Source organism: Chelon labrosus, assembly GCF_963514085.1.
Source record: "Chelon labrosus genome assembly, chromosome: 1".
NCBI lineage: Eukaryota > Metazoa > Chordata > Actinopteri > Mugiliformes > Mugilidae > Chelon > Chelon labrosus.
The window spans coordinates 29,732,098-29,755,014 of NC_140337.1; the positions used below are offsets into that span (position 1 = coordinate 29,732,098).

At 39.1% G+C, this 22,917-nt stretch overlaps 1 protein-coding gene and 2 long non-coding RNA genes across 3 annotated transcripts; all 3 read right to left on the reverse strand.

Annotated features, from left to right (window-relative positions):
* Positions 1 to 705: 705 nt before the first annotated feature.
* Positions 706 to 8,381, reverse strand: LOC311510128 (uncharacterized protein). The gene is made up of 16 exons (XM_084575074.1): positions 8,375 to 8,381; positions 8,179 to 8,285; positions 7,987 to 8,073; positions 7,802 to 7,882; positions 7,331 to 7,378; positions 6,632 to 6,715; positions 6,223 to 6,291; positions 5,641 to 5,724; positions 4,695 to 4,796; positions 4,325 to 4,357; positions 3,745 to 3,828; positions 3,343 to 3,369; positions 2,692 to 2,736; positions 2,439 to 2,522; positions 1,855 to 2,007; positions 706 to 1,715 (listed from the first exon to the last, which is right to left on the reverse strand). Exons 2-16 carry the CDS (start codon positions 8,215 to 8,217, stop codon positions 1,596 to 1,598), a joined length of 1,140 nt encoding a protein of 379 aa, XP_084431200.1. The 5' UTR covers positions 8,218 to 8,285; positions 8,375 to 8,381; the 3' UTR covers positions 706 to 1,595.
* A 373-nt stretch (positions 8,382 to 8,754) lies between these two features.
* Positions 8,755 to 10,966, reverse strand: LOC311499395. The gene is made up of 5 exons (XR_014699447.1): positions 10,826 to 10,966; positions 10,324 to 10,376; positions 10,089 to 10,191; positions 8,987 to 9,328; positions 8,755 to 8,892 (listed from the first exon to the last, which is right to left on the reverse strand). It is a non-coding gene; the product is annotated as an uncharacterized lncRNA (long non-coding RNA).
* Positions 10,967 to 15,013: 4,047 nt separating this feature from the next.
* On the reverse strand, positions 15,014 to 16,766 carry LOC311496095. Its single transcript, XR_014699345.1, has 3 exons — positions 16,164 to 16,766; positions 16,034 to 16,087; positions 15,014 to 15,325 (listed from the first exon to the last, which is right to left on the reverse strand). It is a non-coding gene; the product is annotated as an uncharacterized lncRNA (long non-coding RNA).
* Between the last annotated feature and the right edge of the window lie 6,151 nt (positions 16,767 to 22,917).

Here is a 22,917-nt window from a genome sequence, read left to right on the forward strand (position 1 = left end):
CTTGAAACCATAGAATCATGAAGTGTAGTCGAACAGGAACATGCATGGCAAATTAAATCACAAACAAGCAGGAAGCCTCATTGAAGCCTCGAGTAATGAACTATTTTTTAAATCAAGTGTCAAAGCTTCAACAAAGCCTTGATTAGCTATCACTACATTAGACTGAGGTAAACTCCATGGAAAAGCTTTGACATTTATTAACTCCAGTGAGACACCATGAAACAAAACCAACCAGAACCAACAAAATACTGAGGCAACTAGCTGCCTTTTATGCCCTCCCTGCTCTGGGTGATTAACAGGAAGAGTCTATCTACAGGGACAACATCTAATGAAACACTCAATGTTTACATCAAACTAACACCATATAAAATAAGACACAAACACTGAGTACTTACATAAAGTCATCTAGGTTAGTCATCAACTGCTTTTATTGCCCCCCGTCTTGTGACAATGGTTTAACCCATGACTTTTAAAGCAGGTGATCAGGTCATGCTCAAACTCTTTGCACAAGGCTGAGGAGGTGAGGGCTGACATTGAATAACGATTTAAACTCTAAGAAAATACTAAACTATACTGATAAAAATTTCTTTTGGATGGCCAGCCCTCCTCTGCTTCCTCAGTCACTGTTAAACCTTTACTGTAACATAATACTACATGAATGTGTATTTAACTCAAAAGATAAATCAACACATGTGTAATGTAAATATTCCTTTAATTATCACACTATGTCAACATTATACAACTGTACATTAGACTTCCAGAGGTCCAGGCCCAACCTGTAGCTGTATCCATCAACAGGGACTGTGGGGACGTTGTTCAGACCTACGAGTACCTGGGTCTACAGCTGGATCATAAACTGGACCAGTCAGCTGTTTCCTCAGGAGGTTGAGGTCCTTTAACGTCTGCTGGAAGCTGCTGCTGTAGATGTTTTATCAGACTGTCATTGCCAGCGTCCTCTTCAATGTTGTGGTGTGCTGGGGAGGCAGCAGTAAGAAGGAGGGCTGGCTCTGTGGTAGGAGGAGAGCTGGAGTCCCTGACGTCGGTGGCAGAGGAAAAGACTTTGAACAAACTCAGGCCCATCATGAACAATGTCCACCACCATGATCAGGCAGGGAAGATCATTCAGTGACAGGCTGCTGTCTGTTGTGTATACTATTTACACATTTGTATATACATATCCTTGTTTTTTTCTATATATGTTACACACATTTCTACCTCATGACCTTTCTGATATTTTGTATTCAAGACGTGTTGACGTGTGATTCCACCTGTCTCTTTGCACTGATGCTACTGGATACCTAATCAATAACGTATCTATAATGGTGCTTGGTAGAGATGGTGAATAGAATGACATTAAATTACTGAAGAGCTTTGAGGAGATTTTAAACAAACCAACGTTCACATCAAACTAATCCAATAAAATGGAGCCAAGTGTTTCCAGAGACTTTCTCTGCAGTGTGTGGTTTCTGCAGGAAGATTTATTGAAGGAGTTGAACTGGGAACTATTTCACTGCAGAGTGGTCTGGACTTGGTCTCCAGGCTTCCAGGACTTCAGGTCCGTCCACTCCAGTCCATCAGGTACAGTGTAACGCTCTTCATAGCCTCACAGTAACAGACTTTCCAGCCTTGACTTTCATTGATTGATCAAATGTGTATGTGATGGGTTCTCCATTGTTGATCTGTACTTTTAACTGATGTCCTCCCAGTGGTTTGTCCTGCAGGACGGAAATGAAAGAGAAGAAGAAGAATGAGACACAGAGACAGGAACAAATGAATGTTGGTGTCTATCAAATCTTAGACAGAATTCTTGTTTACACATTTCTACAGTCTTAATCCACACACAAACAACATCACCTGATCACACATGTTTTTCAGACAGATATAGTTGCAGTTGGGATCAACGAACACAGTGTAGTCTCCTGACGTCTCCTGACTGTCTGAGCTGCTGCTGTTCTGCTTTGTCAGAGAATTATGAAGATGTGTTAGTTCAGGTTTGATTTCCTCTGTCTGGGAGGAGACGACATCCACAGATTAGTCCTTTCACATCAGTCAGCTTCATGTTCTATCAGTCAGTCATTCAGATAACTTTTCATCATCAAACATCAATCTGATAAGGAGGTAGGACCTAGAACATGAAGAGGTGTATAAACCAATAAAAGACAGACGGCCAATGAGAAGTCTTTCTGGTCTTAGTTAACGTCCATGTGTTCTTAGTCATGTTTCTAGTGTGAGGTTTGGGTGTTTTCAGGAAGGATGTTTGTTAAAGTTGACTAAAAAGTTATAGCTGATGATTATGGGTAAAAAAGAAAACCTCTGTGTTGGGTTTCTCCTCCAGAGAAACATGAAAGAGAAACATCTCTTACTGAGAGTTGTTCATTGAATCTCTAATAATTTCTGATTTGTGGACAAAAAGACAGTAATTGTAAGAAACGATGAACCTCTGTGTTCTTGGTTTCCTGCTCATCTTTGACATTTTCCCATTTCTCTTGTTGTTCCTCTTTTTGGTTGCTTTGCACCGTCAACTGGGAGAAAAAAGAGATGAAGAGAGATTTCATTTATTGCACTCATTGGTATGAACTAAAGAGTTTTTGGTTCATTTTTTTATTTGTAATAAACATTGAAGTAAAAAGTGCTGCAGGTTGATGTTTCTGTGTGTACTTCTGTCTTTACGTCTATGAGTTTGTTCTTCACCTCATCTTTCTTCTTCTCCTCTTTGGTCTTCTTTTTATCGTCCACCTGAGGAGAGAGAAGACAGAAAGAGAAGGTGAGACTAACAATGGACCTCCTTCATGAATGTTGTCTCGTGTTCTCACTCAAAGCAGTAAAAGAAAAAAAAAAGACTCTACATGGGATTCATAAAACATAAAAGAGCTGACAGACAAACCTTGGTATGTTGAACCAAAATCATTCAGTGTAAGGAAACACTCTGATAGCACTTTACAAGAAACAGAATGCAACAGATGAAAATGGTTCATAGCATATAAGAACAGAGTTTTATAAATCAATAAAAGATGTTAGAATCAGTTCCTTTAAAAGCTGTCTCTCTGCTCTTAGTCATCATCCATGTGTTCTTATATGTTATGTTGTGTTGTGGAGAGGAGGTAGGGCCCAAATGTAGACACCAGGGGAGGCAGGAAACAAAAGAACTTCACTGAAAACTGAAAAAAGATGGAACAGAAAATGTTGTGGCAGTATACAAGGTATACAAAACCACAAATCCAAAAACCACCAACATCAACCTCCTTGGAACATGACAATGATCTGAAGATTAAATTAAATATAAAACACATTGAAATGAGAACAAACATGTGGCTGGAAAAGAATCTGATAGAAACTACTAACCTCCTTCTTCTTCTTGGAATGAGACAGCTAAGACGAATTAAGAGAGATCAGGAAAGATTATAAATGATGGACATGCAGATTGTATCATAGTTCTTATAATGTGATCACTGAAAAACCAGGAAGATTTGGAAGCAGCAGCTTTGTTTTTCTCCAACTGGAAGAATTTATTAAAGTCAAATAAAAATTATTTTATCATCACTGATTCTATTTCTTCATGTCAGACTAAACAACACATTTGACATTTAATCTGAAGGACGTATTCATGGAAAACATTTTAGTTTAAACTAGACTTGTATATGTGTACACATATTTATTTAACTTTCTGGATGTTGTTGTTTCTGATGAGAATGATGTGTGTGAATAAAATACTTCTCTCTCCATGTCTATGAGCTTGTTCTTCACCTCATCTTTTATCTTCTTCAGCTCTTTGTTCATGGTCTCCAGCTCCTCCTTCAGCTTCTTCTTCTTCTCCTTTAGTTCATTTATCTGAGTAAAAAGGAGGTGAAGTCCAGATTGTTAACAGTCAGACAGTAACTTGTTCAGAACATATTCTCTATTATCTACTCTGTGTATTTTAAATGCTGCTTCTTCCTGTAGTTCTATCATTTGACCTGTAGATGGAGCAGAGTTGTGTTTGTGTTTGTCAAACTCCACCAGTAGTTCATTAAGAACAGAGAACTCAGTCTCTCTGAGATTAGAGTCAAATATGTGAAGCTTTCTGTCACTGATCAAATCATTTCTTTGTCTGTTCATCCAGCAGGTGGTCTACATCATACCAGTCTATTCTAGTTAGGAGATAGGACAGAGTATTCTGGCTAGAACATAGTCAGACCTTCTGACCTTCTACCAAGCAGAGAGAAGATGTTGACCACCAACATCAACCTCCTTAGAACATGAAAATGATCTGAAGATTAAATTAAATAGAAACACATTGAAATGAGAACAAACGTGGCTGGAAAAGAATCTGATAGAAACTACTAACCTCCTCCTCCTTCTGTTTTTTGGAATTAGACAACTGAGAAGAATGAAGAGAGATCAGGAAAGATTCTAAATGATGGACATGCAGATTGTATCATAGTTCTTATAATGTGATCACTGAAAAAAACAGGAAGACTTGAAAGCAGTCGCTTTGTTTTTCTAAAACTGGAAAAATTTTTCAAATAGAAAAGATTTTATCATCACTGATTCTATTTCTTCATGTCAGACTAAACAACACATTTGACATTTAATATGAAGGACGTATTCATGGAAAACATTTTAGTTTAAACTAGACTTGTATATGTGTACACATATTTATTTAACTTTCTGGATGTTGTTGTTTCTGATGAGAATGATGTGTGTGAATAAAATACTTCTCTCTCCATGTCTACGAGCTTCTTCTTCATCTCATCTTTTATCTCCTCCAGCTCTTTGTTTTTGGTCTCCAGCTCCTCCTGCAGCTTCTTCTTCTTCCCCTTAGATTTATTTACGTGAGAGGAGAGAGAAGATGAAGTTCAGTTTTTTAACCCTTCATAGGACAGTCATTGAAATACTTGAACATTCTAGATTTCAACCCCAGAGTGTTATTGTAGGACATAAGAAGACTGTTTTACTTCTGTGGAATTTTTCCAAAGTGTTCATTTTCATGTAGAAAATCAAGGTTAATGAAGTTACTATGTATGGTTCCTTGTCCTTAAGCGGTAAACAAATGTAAACATGTATTTAGACCATTAGAACATCAGTGCTGATTCAGACACTTGTCAACATTATCACATTAGACAACATTAGGACACTTCTTCTTCATGGTTCCTAATAAATCAGTTATGCTCAGTGTTCATGCAGAGGTGGACCTTGTAGACCACATTGACCTGATAATGTTGCCTTGATCTTCTCTGACTGGCTGAGTGAAAACCACATGATTCTAAACCTCACTAAGAGACACAGGTTACGCAATTTAAAATGTGTGTTGAAGTTACCAAATATGGTTCCTCACCCCATAAAGAGTTAAAGATGAACCTCTGTGTTCAATGTCTCCAGCTCTTTTATTTATCTCTGATATTTCTCTTCCTGTTGTTTTTCATGGTTGAGCTTTTTCTTAAACTTGGATGAAGAAGATATTTAATTCAGTATGTTAATGTGTTTTTAGTTTCTGTTATTTGGAGGAATGGAAAAAAATATTTGTGTCATTTATTGTTCTGATTTATATGAACTAAATAGTCGCTTGTGTATTTTTTCATTTAATAAACATCTGAATAAAAAGTGTTCATGTTCTGTTCATATCTAACCCTGAACCTCCGGAACTATGAGCTTGTTCTTCACCTCATCTTTTATCTCCTTCAGCACTTTCTTTATGTTCTCCAGCTCCTCCTTCAGTTTCTTCTTTTTCTCCTTTAGTTCCTTTATCTGAGTAAAAAGGAGGTGAAGTCCAGATTGTTAACAGTCAGACAGTAACTTGTTCAGAACATATTCTCTATTATCTACTGTGTGTATTTTAAATGCTGTTTCTTCCTGTAGTTCTATCATTTGACCTGTAGATGGAGCAGAGTTGTGTTTGTGTTTGTCAAACTCCACCAGTAGTTAATTAAGAACAGAGAACTCAGTCTCTCTGAGATTAGAGTCAAATATGTGAAGCTTTCTGTCACTGATCAAATCATTTCTTTGTCTGTTCATCCAGCAGGTGGTCTACATCATACCAGTCTATTCTAGTTAGGAGATAGGACAGAGTATTCTGGCTAGAACATAGTCAGACCTTCTGACCTTCTACCAAGCAGAGAGAAGATGTTGACCACCAACATCAACCTCCTTAGAACATGAAAATGATCTGAATATTAAATTAAATAGAAACACATTGAAATGAGAACAAACATGTGGCTGGAAAAGAATCTGATAGAAACTACTAACCTCCTCCGTCTGTGACTCCACTTCTTTCTGTGTTTCCTCCTCATTCTGCGGTTTGTTGGAATTAGACACCTGAGAAGAATGAAGAGAGATCAGGAAAGATTCTAAATGATGGACATGCAGATTGTATCATAGTTCTTATAATGTGATCACTGAGAAACCTGGAAGACTTGGAAGCAGCAGCTTTGTTTTTCTCCAACTGGAAGAATTTATTAAAGTCAGATAAAAAAGATTTTATCATCACTGATTCTATTTCTTCATGTTAGACTAAACAACACATTTGACATTTAATCTGAAGGATGTATTCATATAAAATAATTTAGACTTTTTCTCTGGATGTTGTTGTTTCTGATGAGAATGATGTGTGTGAATAAAATACTTCTCTCTCCATGTCTATGAGCTTGTTCTTCACCTCATCTTTTATCTCCTCCAGCTCTTTGTTTCTGGTCTCCAGCTCCTCCTCCAGCTTATTCTTCTTCTCCTTTAGTTTATGTATCTGAGTAACAGGAGGTGAAGTCCAGATTGTTAACAGTCAGACAGTAACTTGTTCAGAACATATTCTCTATTATCTACTGTGTGTATTTTAAATGCTGTTTCTTCCTGTAGTTCTATCATTTGACCTGTAGATGGAGCAGAGTTGTGTTTGTGTTTGTCAAACTCCACCAGTAGTTCATTAAGAACAGAGAACTCAGTCTCTCTGAGATTAGAGTCAAATATGTGAAGCTTTCTGTCACTGATCAAATCATTTCTTTGTCTGTTCATCCAGCAGGTGGTCTACATCATACCAGTCTATTCTAGTTAGGAGATAGGACAGAGTATTCTGGCTAGAACATAGTCAGACCTTCTGACCTTCTACCAAGCAGAGAGAAGATGTTGACCACCAACATCAACCTCCTTAGAACATGAAAATGATCTGAAGATTAAATGAAATAGAAACACACTGAAATGAGAACAAACATGTGGCTGGAAAAGAATCTGATAGAAACTACTAATCTTCTACTCCTTCTGTCTGTTGGAACTAGATGACTAAGAAGAATGAAGAGAGATGAGGAAAGATTATAAATAATGGACATGCAGATTGTGTCATAGTTCCTATAATGTGATCACTTACATTGACATACCAGGTGGACTTGGAAGCAGCAGCTTTGTTTTTCTCCAACTGGAAGAATTTATTAAAGTGAAATAAAAAAGGCTTTGTCATCACTGATTCTATTTCTTCATTTCAGACTAAAGAAAAAAATGGTGAAATTGTCTTGTTTTTCCAATAGACTGACTGAAAGCATTTTTCAATCCATTGATATCCAACGCCCTTCACACTCACAGTCACATCTACTAATTTGCTCACACAGGCACACACAATTTTAAACACCAGTGCCATGCAACTGGGGGTTCAGCATCTTGTTCTACCTACTGAACCACAACAACACATTTGGCATTTAATCTGAAGGACGTATTGATATGAAGAAATAAATATATAGCACTTTTGTATATGTTTTAACTTTCTGGATGTTGTTGTTTCTGATGAGAATGATGTGTGTGAATAAAATGCTTCTCTCTCCATGTCTATGAGCTTGTTCTCCACCTCATCTTTTATCTCCTCCAGCTCTTTGTTTCTGGTCTCCAGCTCCTCCTGCAGCTTCTTCTTCTCCTTTAGTTCATTGACCTGAGAGGAGAAAAGCTGCAGTTGTATCATTTCACCAGTAGATGGAGCAAAGTAACAGTTGTGTTGATTCTAGGTAAGTAATGATATTGTTGATGTGTCTCTACATGTTTCTCCACGTCTTCAGTCTTGTTCTTCAGTTCTTCTTTGGTTTTCTGCAGCTCTTTTTCAATCTTCTCATATTTCTCTGTCAGCTATCAGACAGACAGATGGATGATGATCAGTCAGCAGGTTTACTGATGAAACTTTGTTCAAACTGATCAATCTAAACCTTTAATGTTTTACTTCTTGTCTCTTACATCTTTCATTTTCTTCTTTCTTCTTCCAAAAACCTTCATCTTCACTGTTTCCTCTGTCAGGAGCTTTTCTCCTCTTTCAGGTTCATCTCTGGATCTTTTCTTGGTTTCTGTGTAAAATCAAAGCAGCTGAATTCAACTATAAAATACGTTTGCTGGTGTTTTAGATCATTAATGTGGTAACTCATCTGGAACTTACTGCTTGTATGTCGTCTCCACACAAAGAAGACACATGCTAAAATAACCATGATGCTAACAGCCAAGCTAACAGCCAAACCAGTGATGATGGGAACAGCAGAACTGGACGAGGACAAGAAGAAATCATCTGAAATGATAACACACAGAGTTACATTTCTACACAATCACACACAAACTGTGTCAAACTAAAATAATCTCATGGTCCGTTTTCTAAGCGTGTTCTACCTAGAACATGTATGTGAGCCTCTCTGGTCTGGTTGATGTTGTTCTGTTGGACTCTACAGGTGAAGCTGTTGCTGTGTCTCTTGTCCACAGTCACTCTGCTGCTGACAGTATAGAGGTCATCAGGACCTCTGACTGTCTCTGGAGGTCCAGCAGAGAGCAGGTTTCCCTCAGCGTCCAGCCACAACACCTCAGGCTCTGGATACCAGCCTGCAGACTCACACTGTAACACCACTCCTCCTCTGTCTCTGTCCATCCCTGATAAACTGATGACGGGTGAGGAAACAGGAACTGAAGCTGAGCACAAGGAAAAAGAAAGGTGGTTTTAGGCATTTTAATCCAACTGAAAGGGGACATGAATAATGTTGATGCACATAATGTCCACACTCACCCACAAGTAGCTGAACAAAAGTCTCCTTTTCCAGTGCTGGAATAAAACATCTGTACTGTACCTCATCAGAGAGTTTCACTTTGGAGAGTTTCAGTGAAATGTTTCCTTTCTTCAGCTCATCAATGAACAGAGATGTTCTCCCTTCAAATGATACGTGCTTTTTACCAACAAGTTCTTGTTGGGAGCGCCAAACATGAACAAATCTTGGGTCTAGATCTGGTCTCGTCCACTCCAATGTCAAGTCAGTGGCGTCTTTGACAGGCTGCAGGTGACATGGTAAAACCACGTCTTCACCAAGAGTTGCTACTATTGGCTGAGAGGAACCGATCAGTTCAGACTCACCTGGAAATTAGACAGAGTCTGTTTTAACATTTATAAGGAACAGAAATATCTCCATGGACCCTGGTCTCTATGGATAGGTCAGACATCAGTGTCAGTAACAGTGTGTCTGTTCCTATCCCTGATGAATTAGTGATAAACTAAAATGTCTTCTAGATTAGATAGTAGAAAACACCCTGATAGCAATGATATCTTCCTGAACTCATTCAGCAACCACTTGGCTAGACCTGGACCAAGAGTTCATAGAAATACCACAAAGCACACATATTCTACAAAGGTTCTAGTAAAACTAAAACCAGGCCCACTCTCCATTTGGACATTTGGAGAACTAAAGAACCCAAAATGTTCAACACTGGGTTTTTACCTCATGAACAGCAATCAGTCTACAAAATACTTCTGATTCCCACTATAGGAGGCAATGTACACACAATTCAACCTCAGACCACTGAAGCCAGTACATCATCAAACTTCATCACTGTGCACATTATAGAATCCATAAAAATATTGACATTTCCTCCATATGACTAATGTGTATATATGTAACTCACCCAAGAAACAAGTCATTATGACATGTTTGATATCAGAGCAAGGCAAACCTTCTGTACTAGATTCCATTCTATTTGTCCCTCATATTTACAGGTATCTTAGTTCTTAACCAAAATATTAAAATTAGCAAGAAACAAAAACTTGTTAAATAAAATATACTCACAAAGTTGTGGCGACATAGAAACAAACACAACACACCCTATTGAGTCTCATTTACCTTTGCAAAAGTGTGTTAGGAAAAGATGCAAAACCAACACAGTGAGGGATGAGAGGTGAAAGGACAAGTACAAGTCATCCATCTGGAAAAGAGTCAAGGAGCTCTGAAAGATAAGTGACAAGAAAATGAAGATAAGTGGGGCAAAAATATATTGATTTATAATGAAGAAACATATGCTTTACAGCAAAACCAAAGCCAAAAGGAGGAAATGGAGACGTAGGAAATGTTCACATACCTGAGAGTCAGGTGTGCCTGAAACAGGTTGGACGAGTGTCAGAAAGGGACGGGCTGGAAATAACAAAGAAATAAAAATGCAGCAAGTCAGAGCTGAACAAATAGACAGAGACTATGAATAATTACAAAAATGATTCTTCTGAGTCTATGTTGATGTTCAAAGTGAGGACTGTAAGAACAGACTGTCAATCTGAGGAAGCAGACAAGAGTTTTTAAAATATAGCAGATAATACAGTGAATATAGTTAAACCTCACCCAACACTCATTAACTGACAGTCAGCATTTACTGCAGCACCATCACTCACAGCAACGTACCAGCTACAATCCACCAATAAATATATTTATATATCAGTTAACTAAAGTTAGTCTTTGACCATAAACAATCCTTCATTCTTACCTCGTTGGTGACAGTCCCTCTACAAACCCTGACAGGTCGTTGTTTTATACTTATACTTTTATAAAATCCCTCAGCTCTCTGCTATGTCTCTGTCTCTGTTACATACCGATCAGGCAGCTGGTTCTGACTCCGGCAGAGGGGGAGGTTGAGGGACGTCCGGAAGAGAGGACCCACAAGAGGATGATCGACAGAGGAACAAATAACTAAGCAGGAGGAAATGGAGGCAAATGAGTCACATACCTGAAACACATCAAGGAAATCAGGTGAAACTAAAACAGGTTGAGTAAGTGCTCAGTGTCAGGTGCTGATTGGCTGTCAACAAAACAAAACAAAAAAACACAGCAACACAAACAGAGATAGAAATCACTCCAAACTTTCCTATGTCATACAATTCACACTTGTTTTGAAGCTGCATGTGTGAATCCTGTTGTTAGGATAGTTCTATACCTTCACATCAGCAGCAAAGATGATGTTTTAAACGTGTTTTACTGGTGCTGGCTTGTTAATAATAACAAAGATTATTAACAAAAATGTCTTTATTTAAAAACTTAAAGGTGACCAACACTCATACTAACCTACAGTTTTGTGGTCTAACTGCTGAACTGAACAGTGGATTTACAGGAAATGTGTTGAATGCTTCATAACTGTCTGCTCCAGTGACAGAACCCATTCAGACTACACCGCATCACCTGCCCTTTGGCATTTCCACATTTTACCTTAATATGAACGTGTACGAAATCTATTTGGGTGGTTTGCAGAAGTGTTGAAATCACCCCAGGCGTTTGTTTGGGCAGTACTCCATGGAATACGTCTCAATGCTGATTGAATAAAAAATAAAAAATGTCACTTAACACTAAGGTTGAATGTGCAGGAGAAATCCCTCAGGTTGTCACCCAATGGTGAAACTGCTCAGGACATATCTGAGCTATGACCTGGCACTGTGTCATAAGTAGGTGTTGATTGGTTGTTGGTTTGATACCTACAAGAAGAAGATAATTATTTGCCTACAGTGACAGGCCAAGGCAATTTTGCTACCGTTTATACCCCAGGTTGGCCACCAAGTGTATTTATGGACTCGCCAAAATACACAAGAAAGTAACCCCCACTCAGACAGCACCATCAGTTTGGCCACTATCCTGTCTCCATTAGTTGGCAAAAAGTTCACTTGAGAGGACATCAGAGGAGATAGTCTGGTCTTTTTAGATAGTAAGATGCACCATGAAGAAGACTGAGAACATGTGGATATCCAGACTTCTGTTGAAAAGCACCCCCCCCCCCCCAGAAAAAATAAAAATATATATATATATATCCCAGAACAGAGAGGATGAGAGCAAGAGGAGGAACAGTCCTGTTCTTTTCAACCCTGTTAGCACAATGAGGAAGTAACTTGTTCACCCCAAAGACAAAACACCCATGAACCATCAGAAAAATGTAGTTTACGCTGCTCAGTAAAGTGAGGAATGAACAGACTTGTACATTGGCTCAGTAAAGGAAATCCGGCTCTTCTGCCCAGGATCCAGCTCACCTACACCTGGTGGACAAAGGACACTCCTTAGAGGACAACGGCATCCATGTTTTAGCCAGATAAGGCAGATGGTTTGAAAGAGGAATAAAGGAAGCCATCTATGTCACACTGGAAGACTTTCCTCTGAACAGTGGAGGTGACTCAGATATAATCTGTCATCAATTTACAACAATTTATATCTGTCCCCAACAAGTTTCACCCCTTTTCACACCTTGAGACTGGAGCCTCTGGACATTAATGGATCATTAGAGAACCATTGATTGGAAACAGTTGTCATCCAACTACAGAGGAGATCTAGTGGTTAACTGCTTCTAGTCATATGAGTTTCTGATGGGTAACACCCAAAGATGTAAACCCCAACACCCCCACAAGACTTTTAGAGCTATTATACCTGCTGCCATGTTTGAATTGTCTCACACATTTGTCCCACAAAATAAAATAAAATACACGAATATCAGTCTATAAATGCAACAGTACATTTTTATTTTAAAATGTTAAACATTCATGTTTCTCAAAATGAAAGTTAAAATTTACATCAGAATTGTCATCTCTTTATAGCAGAAAACAAGGAGACTTGTTCCATACAATCTAAAATACTGACCTCATCCTGTAAAAGTCTTTTAAACAAACCAACGTTCACATCAAACTTGACTAATCCAATAAAATGGAGCCAAGTGTTTCCAGAGACTTTCTCTGCAGTGTGTGGTTTCTGCAGGAAGATCTGAGTCGTGCTGTTTCTCATTTAGAATGTTTGCTGTTTGCTGGATTACTGAACTTTATTGAAGGAGTTCAACTGGGAACTATTTCACTGCAGAGTGGCCTGGACTCTGTCTCCACGCTTCCAGGACTTCAGGTCTGTCCACACCAGTCCATCAGGTACAGCATAACGCTCCTCATAGCCTGGATGGTATAACTGTAAATGTAATAAACCCAAAGGTCACAGAGTCACAGTCAGAAAATAATAATTAGAAAAACTGAAGGAAAAGTAAGAAAATGGAAAATATAACAACATCAATGAAACATCTAGAAAGACTCACAGTAACAGACTTTCCAGCCTTGAGTTCCATTGATTGATCAAATGTGTATGTGATGGGTTCTCTATTGTTGATCTGTACTTTTAACTGACGTCCTCCCAGTGGTTTGTCCTGCAGGACGGAAATGAAAGACAAGAAGAAGAATGAGACACAGAGACAGGAACAAATGAATGTTGGTGTCAACTAAATCTGTTGCATCAATATGTTCGATGAAAAAAAAAAAAAAGAAAATGGATTTTGACACTTAAAGGAATAGTATGTAAGATTGTGGCCAAAACTGGTACTGCAATTACTTTCAAAATACTGTAGAACGGTGTATCCCCTCCCCCTCCACCTCCCCCCTGACTCGAGGTTGCCAGCTAAGCTGCAGGATCCAGCAGGAACGTAGGCTGCTACAAGGAGCTTCCAATGGCAAGTGACGAGTCCTACACAGTAAGTTTTTTTTTCTGTTAATAAAGTTTATGCTTCATGAGAGATGTTTTGCAAAGTAATTATGTATCGCAAAAATTTACTAATGGCGATTAGCCAAATATTTCGTAAAGATGTACTGTAATACCACATTTCAGTCGGAACATAGATTGTTTTCATACCCTACTAGTGGTGCGATAGCGCTTTTTATGAACGCATTTAGCACGGGCGACCATGGAAAATCCACTGTCTATATGTACGGAAGCACGGGGCTTTTAGCCTATACCAACAAACATGGTAGAATATAGCATCCAAAAGTCGAGGGTCAATTCCATGCCATTCCGGACTTTGTCACGACGTATTTCGGATTCATAACGAGGTCTTTTAGGTTTAGTAACGTTATACACGTTTTATCCGACACGTTCGTAGCTGCAGCTGTGGTAACTAGAGCAGAGCTGGCAACCCGGAAGACGAAACTCTACTGACTTCATGATTAGTAGATAGGTGGAGGGTGGCGCCTCAGGCCAAAACACAACATGACAACATCAACATCAGTTGAGGGCTGCAACTTTCACTTTTAAATGACAACATCCTGGCCGGACCACTGTTGTCAGTGATATAAGTATTTGAAATGAACATGATTTCTTCATGTCTAGTGACATATCAGGGCCATTTTATGATTAATTGAAATACATTTCTTACATACGGTTCCTTTAAAGCAACATCACCTGATCAGACATGTTTCTGAGACAGATATAGTTGCAGTCGGGATCAACGAACACAGTGATGTCTTCTGACGTCTCCTGACTGTCTGAGCTGCTGCTGTTCTGCTTTGTCAGAGAATTATGAAGATGTGTTAGTTCAGGTTTGATTTCCTCTGACTGGGAGGAGACGACATCCACAGATTAGTCCTTTCACATCAGTCAGCTTCATGTTCTATCAGTCAATCATTCAGACTTTATTAGTGAAGCACCTCAGTCTTCAGTTTCCTCTTCAGAGTCTCCACTTCTTTCTCAGCTCTTTCTCTTTTCTTCTCCTCCTCTTTGAGCTTCTTCTCCCACTGAGAGTGAAGTCACATAAAGAGACATGATGAGAAACATTTACTTTTATTGAGGAACATGAGAAACTGATTTGGTTAAAAACTACTTCCTTATTATGGAACTAAAAGATTTGAATTTAAGACCAGCCTCTGTTTCCAGCTCCTTTACTTTCTTGTCATGTTTAATTTCCTGTTCCTCTTCTTTGTTGATCTGCTTCATTAACTGGTAGAAAGAAGAGATGAAGAGAGATTTCATTTCTGATGAATTCTGTTCAGTGTTTCTCTGAGATGTGATCAAGTCTTGTTCATGATGTTTCCTCTGAGTGGATTTGAATGAAGTGAATCAACATTTATGTCATTTATTCTGATTGATATGAACTAAATAGTTGTTGGTTCATATTTTGTTTGTAATAAACATTGAAGTAAAAAGTGCTGCAGGTTGATATTACTGTGAGTTTGTACTTCTCTCTCCATGTCTATGAGCTTGTTCTTCACCTCATCTTTTATCTCCTTCAGCTCTTTGTTTCTGGTCTCCAGCTCCTCCTGCAGCTGATGATTCTCCTCTTGAAGCTTCCTGTTATCACCAGTTAGTTTTTCCAACTGAGGAGAGAGAAGACAGAAAGAGGAGAAGAGATTAACAACGGACCTCCTTCATGAATGTTCTTTTGTTTTTATTCTTCTCACTCAAAGCAGTTAGAGGTTAAAGAAGTCAGAGTGTGCCAGGGGCACACGTGAATTGTGATATTTCATCCCGAGGTACGTAGTCACTGATGAATTAAATCGCCTATAAGAACAACTCAAGATCACCATCATCCTGGAGCTCCTCCAGCACAAACTGTCCCAGGTCACCCAGGGTTTTAGAGATTCATTCATTCATTTTTCATGCTTATTTAAGTTCTGTGTGTTTTTGTACAAGAGAGCAAAAGTTACCTGAGTCAAATTTGTGCAAACATACTCGGCCAATAAAGTTGATTCTGACTGTTGAATTCTTGTGTGAATAAAATACTTCTCTCTCCATGTCTATGAGCTTGTTCTTCACCTCATCTTTTATCTCCTTCAGCTCTTTGTTTCTGGTCTCCAGCAGGTGGTCTACATCATACCAGTCTATTCTAGTTAGGAGATAGGACAGAGTATTCTGGCTAGAACATAGTCAGACCTTCTGACCTTCTACCAAGCAGAGAGAAGATGTTGACCACCAGCATCAACCTCCTTAGAACATGAAAATGATCTGAAGATTAAATTAAATAGAAAAACATTGAAATGAGAACAAACATGTGGCTGGAAAAGAATCTGATAGAAACTACTAACCTCCTTCTTCGGTGATTCCACTTCCTTTTGCCAATCGTTGTAGGTCTCTGGTAGCTGAAAAGAATAAGGAATGATTACTATATGGCTGAAGTGCAGATTGTATCATAGTTCTTACAATGTGATCACTTACCCAGCGTGACCAGATGGGCTTGGAAGCAGCAACTTTGTTTTTTTCCAACTGGAAGAATTTATTAAAGTCAAATAAAAAAGATTTTATCATCACTGATTCTATTTCTTCATGTCAGACTAAACAACACATTTGACATTTAATCTGAAGGACGTATTCATAGAAAAGATTTTAGACTTGTATATCTGGACTCTGGATTTTTCTCTGGCAGACGTTATAAAGCCACACATCTAGACTGAACAACAGTTTCTTCCCCAGAGCTGTGGCTGCTCTAAACCAGTCCAAGAAACTCTTCGCCTGACACACAATCACGCCAACAGTTTTTAACCATGCTGCCGCCATGTTAATAACCTACCTATACAAGATGACAGCTTGCACAACACTGTGCATAACATCTGTATATTCCATAGACATATTCTCCATTCCACGCTCAGATTTTAATTCATATTTATTTTGACAAATTTATTCAATTCCCCTATAATTTATATATTTTTCCGATAGTGTTTTTACACTGTTTTTGTTGTTCACACTGGGCATCTTACGTAGATTTAACAAAGACTTGATGCACTGTACACTTCTGCAGTGACAATAAGGACTATTCTTCTTCTATTGTATTCTATTTCTGGATGTTTTTGTTTTTGATGAGAATGATGTGTGTGAATAAAATACTTCTCTCTCCATGTCTATGAGCTTGTTCTTCACCTCATCTTTTATCTCCTTCAGCTCTTTGTTTCTGGTCTCCAGCTCCTCCTGCAGCTGATGATTCTCCTCCTTTAGTTCATTGACCTGAGAGGAGGAGAAAACCTGCAGTTGTATCATTTCACCAGTAGATGGAGCCAAGTCAGTTTTACTTCTTGTCTCTTGCATCTTAAGTTTCTTCTAAAAACCTTTATCATCACTGTTTCCTCTGTCGTGAGCTTTTCTCCTCCTTCAGGTTCATCTCTGGATCTTTTCTTGCTAAAGAAGACACTTGCTAAAATAACCATGATGCTAACAGCCAAGCTAACAGCCAAACCAGTGTTGATGGGAACAGCAGAACTGGACGAGGACAAGAAGAAATCATCTGAAATGACAACACACAGAGTTACATGACATTTCTACACAATCACACACAAACTGTGTCAAACTAAAATAATCTCATGGTCCGTTTTCTAAGTGCGTTCTACCTGCAACATGTATGTGAGCCTCTCTGGTCTGGTTGATGTTGTTCTGTTGGACTCTACAGGTGAAGCTGTTGCTGTGTCTCTTGTCCACAGTCACTCTGCTGCTGACAGTATAGAGGTCATCAGGACCTCTGACTGTCTCTGGAGGTCCAGCAGAGAGCAGGTTTCCCTCAGCGTCCAGCCACAACACCTCAGGCTCTGGATACCAGCCTGCAGACTCACACTGTAACACCACTCCTCCTCTGTCTCTGTCCATCCCTGATAAACTGATGGCGGGTGAGGAAACAGGAGCTGACGCTGAGCACAAGGAAGAAGAAAGATGAAATCAGAGAGACTCTGTTTAAAGTGTGAAGGTAGTTTGTCTCTGTACACTTGATCATGACAAAACTACTTGACAGAAACATCTGTTAGGTCAGTTTGTGAAAGTTTTCTCCACATTTTTAGTCCAGTTTACCTTTGCAGACGTGTGTTAGGAAAAGATGGAAAATCAACACAGTGAGAGATGAGAGATGAAATGTACGGTGCAGTTCATCCATCTGGAAAAGAATCATGGAGCTCTGAAAGATAAGTGACAAGAAAATAAACGTAATTTCACTATTGATTTATACTCAAGCAGCATAACCATAACAGCAAACCAAAATTTACAAAAAAATTACAAAACATTTAAAACAAAACACGCATAGCAAATCAGTGCTGAATAAACCGACACCTAAAATCCTTGTAACACAGCTGTAAAATGTAGTGACTCATGGCTGCTCTCCCCTTTCTTTGTCTCGTCTATGATAAAACCTGTTTTGTGAGTTCTGGTTTAGTAGGAGGAAGTTAAAAATAACTGACAAGTGACAAATAACTGGAAGTGTCATTCATTCGTCTTCTATACCCGATTAGTCCTGTTGAGGGTCGCGGGGGTCTCCTGGAGCCTATCCCAGCTGTCATCGGGCGAGAGGCAGGGGTACACCCTGGACAGGTCGCCAGTCCATCGCAGGGCCAACACAGAGAGACAGACAACCATTCACACTCACATGCGCACCTACGGCCAATTTAGAATCACCAGCTAACCTAATGAGCATGTCTTTGGATGGTGGGAGGAAGCCGGAGTACCCGGAGAGAACCCACGCAGACACAGGGAGAACATGCAAACTCCACACAGAAAGGCCAGCCGGCCCATGGATTCGAACCGGTGACCTTCTTGCTGTGAGGCATCAGTGCTAACCACCTCGCCACTGTGCCCCCAAGGAATATTATATATAATAAACCATAAATGAATTCAGGTAGGCTACACGAAGGATCAGTAGATGAAACCTTGATCATGACACAACAAATAATAAAACAGCCAGTCAATGCCAGATGTATTTTAGGTTTGCCAGTGGAGAAATGGTGAGTTATATCAGGTCAGACTCAACAGATGCTGGAAAGAAGGTAAAATACACCTCAAACCCTTCAAGGGAATCAAGAGAGACCGAACAGTTTAGGGAGTGCTCAGACAACAAAAGGCTAGAGACAACAATGTAAAAACCACACACAGCAAGTCAGACATTAAAAGACAAAGAATTATGACATGTCATTCTTTCAATTTGTTCCCTTTTACTGTAGTGGTTGTACAGACTGGTGGCTCTGTCGACTTCACTGCTGTGACATTACACTTTAAGCATCATGTCAACTAGTCACTGATCATGTCACAACAACAACATGGACACCTCCTCGAAGACAGGTGAGGAGTCCGGTGGGTCATTGCAGCAAACTAGCAGCTGTTCATCAAGTATGTTGAAACACTTCACTAAAGATGAAGCCCATACTACCGTGACATGTCAGTCCTGAAGTACAACAGGACTGACATGACAGGCTGAGTTGCAGCCTGTTTTTATACAGGCTATACATATCTGCAGCTCACAGTATGTAGCACATGAGCTGTCTGTTCTCAGCACATTGTAACAGACTGGATTGATAAACTCATGTGTTTAAGTTCAGTTCTGTTGCTGTGGTTATAGAGCATGTTTTGTTGCCCTAAATGTCAGTGAATGCACCATGCGAAAGATGGAAGTTATAGTAGAGCTGAGAGTTTGCCGATTGAGAGCCGCATATAAGATGGTATAATATAATGCTGACATGGGCTAAGGCTGGCAGTAGACTGTGTTCAAGCTTAAGTAAATTTGCAGAAAACCCTCTGTAGCTTCCTTTGTGTGACATGCTACAATATGGATTCAGGTCAAGAATGTAGATTTCACTGTTGCAAAGAAGTACTTTCTACTGAGTTTTTATTAGCAATGTTACTGGTGACTAGTTGGCGTTCACTAGTTGTGCAACCTTCACTTTACAGAGGGCTTTGAAGCTGCATACGTGAACCCTCGGGTTAAATCTAATGCTAACTCTAAATGCAACAGATGGTAAAAGAACCAACCTATCCAGATGTATTTTGAGGCTCAGAGCTGAGGTTTACTGGTGGATAAGTGGATTAATAAAAATGCTGAAGTATCTCATGTAAAAGTCACCTGAAAACTGAAAAACTGGGGTTGTACAGGGAAGCATAACAATCCAAGAAACACTTTATTCTATCAGTTTCTAAAAAGCAGTGTGGCCACACATAAGCAAAAAGAATATCCTAACACAAACAAAACAAACGTTGGAACAAAACTCCTTATTAACTAACCTCACAGTACTATCACTGACAGCAGCATTCCAGCCCCAACCCCCCAAATGTGAAGGCTTTACCAAAGAATATGTCAGTTATTAGTATCAGCCACCTTGCTGGCTCAACTAAACTTAGACTTCCTAATAACTGGTTTAGTGACAGCGACTCTACAGATCATTCCTTCGACTAATCCAAACATTGTTTTATAAAATCCCTCAGCTCTCTGCTATATCTATGATTCTGTTACATACCGATCAGGCAGCTGGTTCTGATTCTGGCAGAAGAGGGAGGTTGAGGGACGTCTGAAGGAGAGTACCCACCAAAGGACGATCAACAAAGGCACAAACAGATAGATGGAAAACAACTGAGAGAGATAAGCAGGAAATGGAGGCGAATGATTCACATTCTTGAAACATAAGTATGACTGAACCAGGTTGGGTGAGTGTCAGATGCTGACTGGCTGGACATGACACATTAATGAAATAACAAAAACAAATACCCACATCCAGAAAGTCCGCCATGTCTCATACTTTCACTTTTGTCCCTTTAAAGTGAGTTTAGATGCTGCATATGTGAACCCTGCTGTCAGAGTAGTTTAAGACATTCACATTTGCAGCAAAGACCATGTTTTAAATAATAAAAAGATTACCTATCAGAGTCTATGTGTTTAAATGTGTAAACTCTAACTATTAGCGAAGCAGAATACGGAAGAATACGGAAGTTTCGGACATGTTGGGGTACATTTTTGCATGGCCCTGCAAAAGACGTGTAATTCCCTTTCGCCTACAGGTGGCGCTATGACCATCCCTGAATATGGCCACATAAATCTGATCAGGCCTGAACTCTCGTGAAACATGTAAACTTTCAGCAACATTGGACAATGTGTATGTGATTTACATCAACTTCCTGTTTTTATGGCAAACACTAAAGTTTGAGGCAGTGTAACGACTAAATTGCGTGACAGAGACTCAAGCTTTTAATACGTTTTTATCAATACCAACTCCAAGGAGTGCTGCAAAAATTTGGTTTCATACTGTAGGAGGAGTTCATTAAAGTACAATGTTTGAAAATGGCTAAAAACAGGCAGGTTTTTAAAGATGTCTAATTCCATGTAGGTTGCACTATTACTGAATTGTGGCGAGTAAAAAGTTTGTGAAAACTCAAGGCTGTGAGCTGAGCCCTTTTCTCTACTCCCTCTCACCCACGACTGCAGACCGGTGCACGGATCCAAATCCATCATCAAGTTCACAGACGACACCACAGTGATTAGTCTCATCAGCAACAATGACGAGACAGCCTACAGGGAAGAGGTACAGCACCTGGCCACATGGTGCGCTGACAATAACCTGCAAAACCAAGGAGCTCATTGTGGGCTTTGGGAAGGAGAGAAGAAGTACGCATGACTCCATTCACATCAACGGGATGGCCGTCGAGCGTATCTCCAGCTTCAAGTTCCTGGGGACCCACATCTCAGATGACCTGTCCTGGACCACCAATACCTATATAGCCAGGTCGAGAAAGCTCACCAGCGCCTCTTCTTCCTGAGGACACTGAAGAAGAACCATCTGTCTTCAGCCATGCTGGTGAACTTCTACCACTGCGTGATTGAGAGTTTCCTAACCAACTGTGTCGCAGTCTGGTATGGGACTACACAGACAACTTTTGGTGAATTTTCAGTCTTTATTAAAAAATAACTTCCATAACAATACGTGAATTTCCAGTTCACGGTGAAAGACCAAAACTTGAGTGGGCACCAAGACCAGGCCATTCAACCTATGCACTGACTTTTGTAAACATTTTTGGTGCTGTCAGGTCTTAGAAGTGATCTGATCAAATTTGATGTAGACTGGACTCAGTAGTGTATGAGGAATGCTAATTCTCATGTCCATGGCGAGACGCCAGATTTTGTCTGGGACTAAGCTTTTGATAACTTCTGATCGTTCAAGTCAAATTAGTGTACTGGCAAAAAGATGAAGCAGGTAAGTTATGTAGTCATGAAATACAGTTGTAGAATAATTTGGTTTTAATAGAAAAACACTCAAAATATACAATAGATTTTTATTTTTTTCACCAGCATCTATTATTATTGAAATATTTTTATTGTTTTTTTATACTGCAAATGCATACAAACTATACAGTCAACAAGGCCGCAAACAGCAGTCACAAAATATATGAAAAAAGAAGAAAAAAAAGTGCATGTATACAACAGAAAATGTATAATAATAATAATAATAATAATAATAACAACAAAAAATAAAAATAAAGCATACAAATTCAAACCTATTACAGAGATTGTAAGTCAATTAAGTCATAGTCTCAGTGTCCCTAGCTGGGAATTCCAAATTAAAGTAGTTCAATGGCTGCCAGACCTTGTGAAACCTCTGGGTAGATCCTCTGATTGAGTGTTTCAATTGCTCAAGTTTTAAATAATAATAATAAATTTTATTTATAGGTGCCTTTCACGACACTCAAGGTCACCGTACAAAATTGTTTTTAAAATAAAACACAATTCAAATACACGAAATAAACACAACTAAAGTACACACAAGCATAATATAGAACATACATACAAATAACAGATACAATGGGAGATAGAAGTGAGACTATGGAATGGAATAGGCCTGTCTGAATAAATAAGTTTTGAGCTGAGATTTGAAGGTGGTGACTGAGTCAGAATTTTTTAAATGTGCCATTACATCCCCAACCCAGTGTCTGTGCATGGGATGCATAACCGATTTCCAGTTACACAAAATAAGACGCCTGGTAGCACCGGGAGCAGGTCGGATCCACATCTGGATATACTACTAACGCTATGAAAGGATCTGATGCTGCACAAAAACTAAATATGCATAAAAATCAATGATGTTACTAATCTTTGACATATCCAAGACTGCAATAACAGGTAAAAAAAATTCCTGTCTCCGATGATTTTTTATATTGAATATAGGTCATTATGTGTGTATTT

What these genes read in the sequence shown, in the direction of transcription:
- LOC311510128 (XM_084575074.1), bottom strand. Translation starts at nt 8,217, where the DNA reads ATGAAGGTTTTTGGAAGAAGAAAGAAGAAAATGAAAGAT. An exon ending in TGGAGGAGATAAAAGATGAG is followed by an intron (nt 6,292 to 6,631) that starts GTGAAGAACAAG and finishes CATTCTTCTCAG; the next exon opens with GTGTCTAATTCCAACAAACC. An exon ending in TGGAGTCACAGACGGAGGAG is followed by an intron (nt 5,725 to 6,222) that starts GTTAGTAGTTTC and finishes CTTTTTACTCAG; the next exon opens with ATAAAGGAACTAAAGGAGAA.